This window comes from Corvus brachyrhynchos, unplaced genomic scaffold (genome assembly GCF_000691975.1).
Source record: "Corvus brachyrhynchos isolate BGI_N302 unplaced genomic scaffold, ASM69197v1 scaffold106, whole genome shotgun sequence".
NCBI lineage: Eukaryota > Metazoa > Chordata > Aves > Passeriformes > Corvidae > Corvus > Corvus brachyrhynchos.
In genome coordinates this window covers 612,385-623,954 of record NW_008238834.1, presented here as the reverse complement: position 1 = coordinate 623,954, position 11,570 = coordinate 612,385, and the positions used below count along the sequence as shown (strand labels likewise).

The 11,570-nt window shown below is 40.3% G+C and overlaps 1 protein-coding gene across 1 annotated transcript; it reads right to left on the bottom strand.

The window, feature by feature from the left end:
- Window positions 1–312: 312 nt before the first annotated feature.
- On the bottom strand, window positions 313–8,317 carry AQP4 (aquaporin 4). Its single transcript, XM_008636802.2, has 4 exons — window positions 7,903–8,317; window positions 6,815–6,979; window positions 6,381–6,461; window positions 313–4,663 (listed from the first exon to the last, which is right to left on the bottom strand). Exons 1-4 carry the CDS (start codon window positions 8,281–8,283, stop codon window positions 4,385–4,387), a joined length of 906 nt encoding a protein of 301 aa, XP_008635024.1. The 5' UTR covers window positions 8,284–8,317; the 3' UTR covers window positions 313–4,384.
- Between the last annotated feature and the right edge of the window lie 3,253 nt (window positions 8,318–11,570).

The window sequence follows — 11,570 nt, the reverse complement described above, 5'->3', positions numbered from 1 at the left end:
ATCACAAGATGCCTTTTCTTTTTTTTTTTTTTTGACACATGTTTATTTCCAACAGTAGTGTGAGATACAGTAGAATACATGTGGGAACCAGATAATCATGTATTATTATTTTATAGTGTATTTTTCAGTAGATTATTCCAAATATTATACACGGAAATTTTAAGTCCTATTACATTAGTTCTGATATCATGGTGACTAAGCATTTAAACAACAAGCAGTCTTGTGGAAAAATCCATGTACACAGTTTGTTTTACCTCATTTGTCCTGAATTTCAGACTGCAACAGGGTGACTTAGATCATATAAGTGGGTAGCAAATCCTTCAGTCTATATTTACATATTGTCTACTTAGAAAGTCCTTGAAAAACTCAGTTACACACAGGCTGAATTGAGATACAAAAAATTGTGCATGGTGTTTTCACCTCTCACCTTGAATAGAAAGACTCACAATGTAAATTCTCACATATTTTAATTAGATTAAAATATTGGATGGTGTATAATATCCTGAAGGTGTTACACAGACAGCAGATAAGATGTTTCAGAGCACAGCAGCAACTGCTCTGCCATCAAGTACTAGAAAGGTAGATGGCCACCTAGATTTCTAAGCACATACTATGGCAATTTTTAATAATCAGAAATAGAGCACATTTTGAAAATCTGATATGCAAATACACGTGACAAGCCTAAACACTGCGTGAGATGAATCTCACTCCTTCACTTCCACTGAAAGGTGGATCACTTCAACAGAAGGGTTATGATGACAACTTGTATGCTGTAGGGTTTCTTTTTATTTTTTTTTTCCTGAGAATAGTTAGAATTTGGGTGATGAACTCCACAGAGTACACACAGTCGAAAAGGTATCTGTGTGCTTCAATGGAATCACCCTTAGCTTCCATGCTTTATTTTCTGAAACCCAGGGACTTAATATTATGAAGGTGATTGTTAAAGTGCAAATACAGCATTGAAAACAATTGTGCCATCATGGAGGAGTGAGACTCATCCAATTTTTTGGGGCCCCAAAACGATGACAGACCTGGCAGACTTCCTGTGACAACAAAAAACCATTTCCCACCAAAAGCAAGAAAAGTTTTAAGAGGACACCAAGTATGTTATGAGGTGCAATATAGAGCTGAAGAGCTTTAGAACACAAATCTCACTCAAACAGGATCAAAGTACATATCTTAAAAAAATACTAAAGCAAAAGTATTTCAAATCCATAAAAAGGTCATGCTAGTCTATTATTTAATCAAATGTGACTATTGTACAGTGATGACACCATTGCAAAACAGCTTAGAGGAGCACATATCCCTGTGCTAAACCAAGTCCTAATAGATGCTGAAGACTGATGCTCCCTTATATGAATGATCTCTTGTGGTGGGGCAGAACTGCCTGTGATTACAGCCACGCTTGAGGATTTACTTTAGGGTGGGTCATAAACCTCAAGTTGAATACATCTTCTTTCAAAATTAAGTATCTTGCTGAAAGCCTCTGATTTTAGAAAAAACACAGTGAAGTCTGTGAGAGAAGCCATCGGGCCCCAAAAAAGCTCAGGATCATTGCCACTGTAGTCGATGACAAATTCCCCCATGAGTCTCAGTCTGTGGGATCAGGAGCAGACCTACCACACACTGCTTTCTGGCTAATGTCTAATGGCATGGCATCAACCTTTATTGTCTGGTGGTCTCTATTTTAGCTTCCCTTTTCTTCCCTGATCTTTTCAGAAGTCTCAGATCTTATCCTCAATAAGGAGTTCTGCTGATTCTGGGACTGGTTCTGAGTGTTTGCCACACTTCATTAATACAAAGTGTTTCAGGAAAAAGATCCTCCTAACAGAGGTGGCTGGTGCTATGCTCACATTTATGCTCACCTCAGCAGCAGAATCGGGCTGGGTGAGGAAAGCACACATCAAACCATTTGTGTAAAGGACCCTTAAGCATAAAACAAATCACAGCTTCCTACTTAAATAACACAGTAACATGCAAAATTCACAAATTAAGGGGTGTCTTTAAATACAAAAAAAGCAAACCTTTGCTTAAAAATCCACCAATTCTACGTGTGTTACTCTTTACCTTTTCAAGCCATGCCAAAGGTTTAACCAAAGCATCCATTTAACAAATACAGGATTGGAACTATATATTAAAAATAATGCCCAACTAAGTGCCTAGACAAATCTCCCAACAAGTTTTGATCTTTCTCACTGAATCTCTTTATCATGGTATTTATCCATCTGAGCAGAGGTCTAACACCATGCCTGTGTTGCCCTTCCTTGGGAGATTTAGTCCTTGCTGTGGGAAGGAGCTCTTATCTGCAGATTTGTCTATTGCAGGCCCCCAGCCATGCTCCTGCCCTTGAACTGTGATGCTGCCACTGTTGAGGCAGAGCCAAGGACAGATATCAGCTGTTTCACCAGACTCCTGCTGCAACGCTGCAACAGGTACGTGACAGGGAGCGTCTGGTGGGAGGGCTCATGTGTCAGGAGTGGGGCTGTCCCTGGGTGACACGAGGAAGCCCTGTTCTGTGGCCCTGTGTGCTACCTGCTGTGCCTGGGTGCAGCAGGGGAGAGGTCATGGTCCATCTGCCAATGCATGAAGGAGTCATGAATCTCATGCTCAGTGCAGGGAACTTGTGCCACAGTAACAGGGTTTAAGACAAAAAGAATGTGAAACTTGAAAAAGGACATGCTGGGATTATACAGTGCTGCAAGCTGGGATACTGGAACTGCCATTGGATCATAGTGCATAGATTTGAGGGTTGTAGTGGTTTATTATCTCATTAGAAACATCTAATTCCCTGTAATAAAGATTGCATGTAGAGTATGTCAAAGAACAGACGAGGCTAATACAGCCCACAGTCAGGACTAATACTTTTTTTCCTCCATTGCAAAATAAGCAGGGGTAGATTTTCAATTTAAAAATAAAAACTACATAATTACAGTAATAATACCATGCTCCTGACTGCTCTGCAGCTGCATATTGTAAAACTCAAAGCCACTGATCAGAAACAAAAGCAGTAAGTCAGTAACAGCTTTACAGAAATGTTCTGCTGGGGTGATTATGTCTTGCAAAATACTTCTATAGGGGAAAGACTGTTTATCAAACATATTTCATGTCCTTTTCCCCCTAAAACACCCTGCAAGCACTTGAACCTTTTTCTAACAACAGATAAAGAAACCTTTGCCAGAGGTGTAGTTTATGACTATATGAACACTGGAACAAGCAGGGATGCTGTTCAAATAGTTAGGCATCAGTTACAACAAAAAGCCAGAAGCAGTCATATTTTTATCACCTGTTATAAAAAAATATTTCTCAATCAGTGTCTCAATACAGTTAAAAGTTGAAACTCCTCTACATTACTAATAAATTAAAAAAACCCTATCTCAAACCATCTCATAAGAAAATAGGTAAGTAATTTAAACCTTTAGTTTACATAAATTAGCACAGAAATGTGTATTCAAACAAGTGCACTGAAAACAGATATGCCTTCTTTTCTTCTGATATCTCTTATTTGAGTTATTAAGTAACAGGAAAGCCTTTATATTCTTTGCATGACCTTGAGAGTCTGCTAACACTAAATGGTCAATAGTCAAACCCCAGGAGAATGTTTCACCAGATAGACAATGACAAGAGGGAGCATGAAGTACTATCAACTGTTTTGCAGCCTTATTACTGTACAATTCAACATTCCATTTCAGCACATTTACTCTTGGGGATGAAGGTAATGTATTTATACGGCAAATCACGTGAGTGAAATTTGATGGGTTGACAGAATATTTTTTAAAAGCCTGTTAAAGTATCATTTTTTCAGAGGTAGTTTGCAAGGCAGTAGTGATGTACATGAGTGGAAACAATACTCCTTTGCTTGACTGTGGATAAAACTCTTAAATAGTGCTGGTGCTGTCTCTGAACCTCGCAGAGAACGCTTTGTGGGTAAGATGTTATAATCAGAGCTGACAACAGCCAATTAAGTGTCAGAAGAACAATCTGATAAGTAGGTCTTCATGTCTATAGGCATTTCCTGATATGTCTTAACTGTCAATCTGAATGCTACACATCTCTATCTTCATCTCATTATTGACTGATGTATTAAAGGAGAATGCTTTCATCTCTTTTTTTGACTTTGGGGTTGCTCCAGAAGGAAGTAAAGGAAAATACTAGGAACAAGTCTAAATTTGGAATAATAGATGGGGAATCCTAATTATAGCGAAGTCCTAATCTTCCAACTGAGCAGGCATATGGTTTGGTGACACCACTCCATGCAGCTGCCCACACCATACCTTTCAAGAAGTGGAAGATGCTCAGTCTAGAGGAGATCTGTTTCTTTAATGGGTGGAAGGATATCTGTGGACGTGCTAGCAGGCTGCTCTCTGCTTTCAGTGCTCCTTGCTAGTCATACGGAAGACAACACCTCGCTGGATGGATCTCTTCCCTTCTTGTCCTCGCCCCTGTCAATATCAATCACATGAACTATGCCAGGCTTCAGGATCAGGTCATCGGTCTCTACGTGGCTCCTGTTGTCGTCCACCTCGATGTACTTCCCCTTGGAAGGCTGGGTGGCCTTACCGAAGACGTCTTTGAAGCGGCGCTTGAGTTCAACGTCTGGGCAATAGACGTACTCATACAGAGCACCCGCAAGGACTGCTCCGATTATCGGTCCCACCCAGTACACCTGCAAAAAAAGAGGTGGGAAAAACCCCAGGCATTAAACTTTTAAATTAGCAGCAGTAAGGAGATTGACAAGCAGGCCCACTTCTTCAAAGTGAAATAATTTTGTCAAGTTTTATAGATCTATCTATTTACAGGAGGCCTCCTCTAAACTTTTCGTCGCTCATTGACAGCTGTAGATCACAAATACTGACTGTTTGCAAGAAGACACACAAAGGAAACACTAACCTAGAAAAGTGATTTTCTTTCTACATTTTGAACCAAGATGAAAATGAACTTTCAAGGAAACAAAACCCTTCCTAGTGTACACACAAACAGTTCTGCTTTGGTATTTCAGATTCATGTTTCCAAAATACTTTGAATTTGGCATTGAATCCTACAGAATACAACAGGCAGTCAACCACAACAGGCAGTCTGATAATCTAATTTGAATAAGCAAATAAAATGGACATAACACAACTTTGTAGGTACCTATCTATTTCATCATGGCAGGCAGCACTGCAGTAACATTAATAGGTGCCAAAGCCCACAGGCTCCTGTCAATGGCATGCCAATGTCACTGCTCTGGAGGAGGAGAAAAGGCTGTCTTTCCAAGTGGCCAGGACAGTAACTAAGCTTCTCCTGCTAGTTTCTCCATGGTACATTTGTTTATTGTTTATAGCTTTAGTTATAAATTACAGGCTTCCTCAGAGTATGGATAATTAATCTTGTGAAAAACTACAGCAGTTTTTCATATGAGCAAGCCTTCACTGGTAACTGGGTAAATCTGCCTCAATAGGATAACTCTTGGGAACAAAGTTACACATGGTATCATGTTTGCAGAATTGAAGCCTTAGGCCCTGAAGACAATGCTATTTCTATTATTAGCTGCAGCGGGAGCAATGTGGGCTTCATACTTTAAAAATCAAGAAAATCCTTATATGCACTGTAATACGCAACTCTTCCAGTTAGCACTGAAAGTGTCCCTAGAAGTGATTTCCCTGTCTATAATTAGGTGAGGCTGAGCAGTGATCCATCTCTCCCTTATAAAATGTGAATTGTTTTTTTGTAAGTTGGGTTGTGGGATGCTATAAAAATTTACTGCATCATTCATAGCCTGTTTATAACATTGTTTCCTGCACAACTGCTCCTGGCTAAGCTGACACTTTTAACTGAAGCAGGTAACATCTGGCCTGGTCTGCAAATTCCAGACTGCAACTCCTTCATCTCTCACTGCAGGCAATTGCCAAGGCAGGTTCTCCCCCAGGAGCCAGATCACAGTGGGTCCCTGTTCTCATTTTATACATCTGCCCCAGTTTGCTGCAGAACCAGGTGAAACGTGAAGTTGACAGAATTACTTCCATAACTCCTCACCAGCATGACCAGCAGGGTTTGCAATCTGCCTTGGAGGATTTTTCTTTCCAGCAGTTCAGTTCTTTCAGTCTCACTGTGTTTCTTTGTTTTTGTTTTGAACTTTCCATATGATTTCCTTTCTACTGCAGCTACTACCTCTACCAAATGGCCCCTGAATAGTAAGGTACTATTCCAACATGCTGCATGCTGCACTGCAGTCTCAGGTTAGGAGCATGATGATGCCTAAGCTTGGGGCAGGTCAGGACCTGTCTTCCTCGGGGATGGTCACTATGGGATGTGACAGGAGAGAGAACTGAAAGTGAATGATGTATAAGAAGTCCTGATCACTGTTTGTCGCGACGGTGAAGGAAGTATGAAAGGAGAGTTACCCATTGGTTTTCCCATCTGCCCATAATGACAGCAGGTCCAAATGATCGAGCTGGGTTCATACTGGCACCGGTGTAATTGATCTAAAGCAGAGAGGAAATGTTGCCTGTTATTAAAGTCTGGAAGGCAGTGATCTGATTTCTATGGGACACCCTGGTTTTGTATGGCTCCTCCTCTTTACAGCAGCTATCATCACTCTCCTGAGCCTTAACACAGTGTTAACAAAGTCATCACATGAACAGCCAGAAAATTCTGGTGCAACACCCTACCCAAGGGGACACTCCTGAGACTCCAAAGGGCTTTGGCATGGATCCATATAGAATACAGCAGCTATATAGCTGTAACTGCTCTAAAGGTCACAAAAGTTTCCATTTACTTCTGAAGTAGTCATAAAGAGTAAAGGGATCTATTTTTTAAAGAGAAACCATTAACTTACAGCAAATAAATGTCCAATTGCAACAGAAAATCCAATTGCTAAAGCTACTGAACCAGTGACATCACTTCGTTTTGAATCACAGCTAGCAAAAATAGTAAAAACCAGCTGGAATGTAATTATCAACTCCACCAGGAGACCATGCCCAGCAGAAAGATCTCTGTGTACCTGGAAGAAGGGAAAGAAACACCAGAAATGAAGAAAAGGTGATTTTGTAAATCAGAAAACCATCACATACATAAATTGTATTTCAATGAATGGTATTTTTAAATACTACAAAATGAAAGTCAGCAGTGAACTTTTAGAGGTACAGATTCCCCCCTCTTCACTCTTCTCCCTTTATTTTTTTTTTAATTTAAAATGGTTTTTTATTTTGAGAACCATGGAAAATCACTGCTGGACTGAGAATAGAAGGCTTAACAGTAATATCCAACTGTAACTTCAAAGTTGGACTGCCGAAGTGTAGTTTATTTTTACACAGGGATTTGCAAATGCTGCACTTCCCTTTCACCATTTTTTTCCTTGGGAGCACTGTAATTTACTATTCAATTATAAATTCATTAATTAGCCCTGACTTAATTAATTTAAATTTCAATTAAAAATTAAGCAGTGTGTGGCTCAAGTGCATTTTTAATAAGTCCTGCAACAGGGCTAACTGATGGCATTCCTTATTAGTTTAGAACAAAGCTGAAATCTAAGCCACAATCTATTTCAAAAGTATGTCATTTTAAATTGATGTTTTTTTAATCCCTATCATAATAGCATGGAATTAATTTCCCCCCTCCCCAGACTATATAAAAATGGCATTTCATGCATATATTATTTAAATTTTGTATGTAAATTAACACTACCTGCTGTCATCAGATTTGGGGAAGTTCTAGGAAAGAGAGCTTCTACGAAAAGAACAGCTAGAGCTGTTACACTGCATAAACCCATCCTAAGGAGAGCTTTAAGCCCTGTCTAGATGTTGCAAATAAACCAGCAAGCTGTTAAAAATCTGTACCTGAGCTCTCCCCATTCAGTGTGGCACTGATTCTGTTTTCTCGGGGTCTAAGCTAGCCTAGCTCAAGAGGCAGAGGAGAAGTGATTACCGCAGTGACTCCCAGGCCTCCCACCACGCTGGGTGGTGTGACAAGGTAAAGGATGCCTGCGCCCACGATGGCTCCCAGGCACTGGGCAAGAATGTAGAAGACGGACTTGGCCAGGCTGATCTTCCTTGTGCAGACCATTGCCACGGTCACAGCAGGGTTGATGTGGCCTCCGCTGATGTGTCCAAAGCACTGCACCATGGTGGCAATGCTGAGTCCAAAGCAGAGGGAGATAAGGACCATGTCTACAGGCAGGGGCTTCTCTGCTCCACCCCAGTTGATCGTGGAGCCGAGGCTGAGGAGGACAAAAATGAGCATGGCCAAAAATTCTGCTGAAACGGCTTTCCAGAAGGGCTGAGTCCAGACTCCTTTAAATGCCACCATAATTCTCTCACACTTACAGAGACGTCCACACTTACTGAAAAGGAAAGCAAATCTTCATCAGAAATCACCAAATACACCTTATGCTCTCCTGTTAGGGGTTGCTCTTCAGCAGACTTCAGAGAGAAGGCAGCAACACTGAGTATCCTTGGGCTGGGACAACCATAGGCTACACTCTTAGAGCAGACTGTCCTTAAAACATGCCCAACACTGGAATATCTGCAGGACACAGGGCAATTAATAACTCCTTGTGGTAGCTCTGTATAATTTCAGCTCCCAAAAAGCCACGTCTGTGTATTTTGAATGATTATTAAACAAAGTGTATTCTTCTATGCTAGCTAGCCTCTGATTTAGAAGCTGTATAGATCTACCACTTCCAGTGGCCTGTTGATCATTATGTTCATTAAATCAGTGAGTATCCTCTTTTTCTATGCAAATCTGTATTTTTCACAAAGCAGGTAAGATAATTCAGTAAAAAGCAGTGTCTTAGTCAAAGCCTAGTGGTTTTGATGACAGCATTGTATTGAGGAGTTGCCCTGGGAGCCAGAAGAGAAAGTTTATTTGCTTGAACACTCACACAGACCAATATTTCAATTTATATTTATGCAAAGAGCAGTTTCTTCACTGTGGATATTGGGTGAAAATTGAATTCAGGCAGGAGAATAGATGCAATCCTACATTCTGACCTTTAAATCAATCATGTAATCAATAAAGTACTTTTTTTTGGGCTAAAGGCATTGGATTGAGCCGGGGAATAGAGCAATATTTTCTGTATGTGTGGTGTGTAAAACTCTGCACGGCAAAGAAAGAAGTGTCTTGGCTTTTCTTCCTGTCTGGAGATGTTATTTATTAGTCTACACTGCCTTCCTGATGAGTTACAATTTTGCTAGATGTTCAGATACCTATGAAAGTGGGTCACCAAAGAAAAGTTATTTGTGGTATTAATAAATTAGGAGAAAAAGCCAAAAGGGAAGCATTTTAATTAGTTTCTAAGGAATGCTAAAAAGATTATTCTCTAAAAACAAAAGCAAGAAACATCCAACACATCCAAATAGTAGAAAACAAAAGGAAGACTATTCAGCTGCTACATTTGGGAACAGAATTTCAAGTGGAAGATGGATGAATTTATGCTCAGTTATCTAAGGTAACTGAGCTACAATGCATATTTAATACCAGTTACATCAGAAAGAAGCATAAAAGGCATGTCTGCCCTTTTCAAGTCATTGCAAGAGGAATGGCCCATGAATTTCTTAACAGTTCCAGTGAGTTAGGGAAAAGCAATTTAATGCTGTGACTGGAGCAAATAAGTTGTTTGCCTGACTCATTTCCTATGCTAATTTACTCTGTATTTTGGATAGGCCTTTTGAGCTCTATCTCAGTTCTCTAGAATCTCAGATGAGAACAAGAATTACATTCTCTCCTAAAAACGGCTCTTGTAAAGTGCTTGTGAAGTGATCTGAGACACTTGGGAGGGTTTTTTTCTACTAGAGAAGTGAAGCCAGAACCTCAAAAGAGAATAAAGTAATACCCCAAATCTTCTGATTTTAGGTCGAACTCAAGACAAATGGAAAGATGTTTTTGTAAGATCTCATATTAACAATCAGTTAATGACCAACCATTTTTGTACAAAATGAACCCAAAATCATTGCCTCCCTCAAAGCTGAAGCTCACAGGTATTTGGCTGTTCTTACCTTTGAACCCTATGCCCAGAATCACACTGAAACTTAAAGGCTTGCCTCTGATACTCTTACTGCACCCTCACTAATAACTTATCTTAGTGACCTGAGTAAGACACAGATGCTATACCCATACTGAGGAAAGCTCATTTTCCCAGTTCCCTGGGCATGTTCCAGGTGAAGATAGAGATGACACATATAGTGAAGTCCATGGAAGAGAAACCTGGGTGCACAGACAAGGGAAGCAGCACTTATCTACTCTTTTATCCCTCAGCTCAGCTGGGATGCAACCTAGATTTCCCTGGTGCAAGCCCTGGTGTTATATTCAAGAGTTTCGAAAAATTTCCGACCACCAAGGGCACTATGAGGGGAATGAAGGCTTATAGAAGCGTGGTGACTCCTGATGTTTTTGTTCAAGTGTGCCTGACCATCTCTTTCTGTACTCAGAGAATAGTGAGATCAGCAAATTAATTACCCACCTTCATCCCGGAAAGTGGGCAGAAAAAGGTGTATTTTGCATTAAGATCATGCAGTTGGCTCCTCACTAGTCATGGAATATCTTGGAAAATCACCTTAAGAGTGAGTGTGTGTGCACATGCATGTGGAAGATCACACCTTCTACTGGACTGCTGGTGGGCCTGACTGGAAGGAGGCTACCACTTATGAAGGACAGATCTCATATTGTTTCTCCTGCTGAGAGCACATCCAGTCAATTCCATCAATTTTATCTGCAGCCCTGAAAATGCAAAAATGCTACTTGCAAGCCAAAAGCTTCAAACACAGAAGCTGGCTCATCAACATAAATTTTTGCTTTTCTAGAACATCATGCTACATAGAACTCCATCAGCCATATTGACAATTAATGATCTAAACATCTATTTTTAATCCATGCATGTTTTTTTGAAGCAGTCTGTTTTTCTGTGATTTCAACACCAAGCAAAATGCCCAGCTGTCAGAGTCAAATTTTTCTTTCAAACTGCACACCTTTCCTCCCTACAGCGAAACCCCCCATGAATGTTAATAAAAGCTTAATACTGTGTTTGAGCCCTGAGTTCAGGTTTTCACTTAAATCCAAAGGCAATCAGCAACTTAGAAATCAAAACCGTCTTGAACATGCACTATTTGTTCAGCATGCAGTTAAATTTAAAGGCTGGAGATGAGAGAGAGTGATGGCTGTAACAGGTCTGAAACTAAAATGGGACCTCTCAGCAGCTAAGATTTGCCATCAAAGCTGCAAAAAAGTTTTTCTTGGAGTAGTTGTTGTTCATGATTTCCTTAGATAAATCCAAAATACAACAGAAACACACTTTCCTGTTATGGTCACACATTAATTTCACATGTGGCCACACTTGAAATTCTCTGGTCTGGACTACAAGATTACACAATAAATTGTGTCTGATAGGATGCAAGGTGGGTTTTGCAGATCACGTTGCCAGCAGGGCTTCAGGCATGGTTATGGCTTCAAAGGCATAACAATATAAATCATAACAACGGCTTTGGTACAAAAGTCAAACAATATTTTAAAAATTCTTCGTTTTCGAGCTAATATAATTTCAAGGAGCAGAGCACGCATCACGGACGCAGGCTTGCGGGCACCCACCTCCCCCCGCCACG

Bases quoted from the DNA above. Each gene is read 5' to 3' on its own strand.
- AQP4 (XM_008636802.2), bottom strand. From the start codon at position 8,283: ATGGTGGCATTTAAAGGAGTCTGGACTCAGCCCTTCTGGAAAGCCGTT. The intron at 6,980-7,902 runs GTAATCACTTCT...CCCTTCTTCCAG, and splicing joins GAGGCCTGGGAGTCACTGCG to GTACACAGAGATCTTTCTGC. The intron at 4,664-6,380 runs GTAACTCTCCTT...CTTTTTTTGCAG, and splicing joins GCAGATGGGAAAACCAATGG to GTGTACTGGGTGGGACCGAT.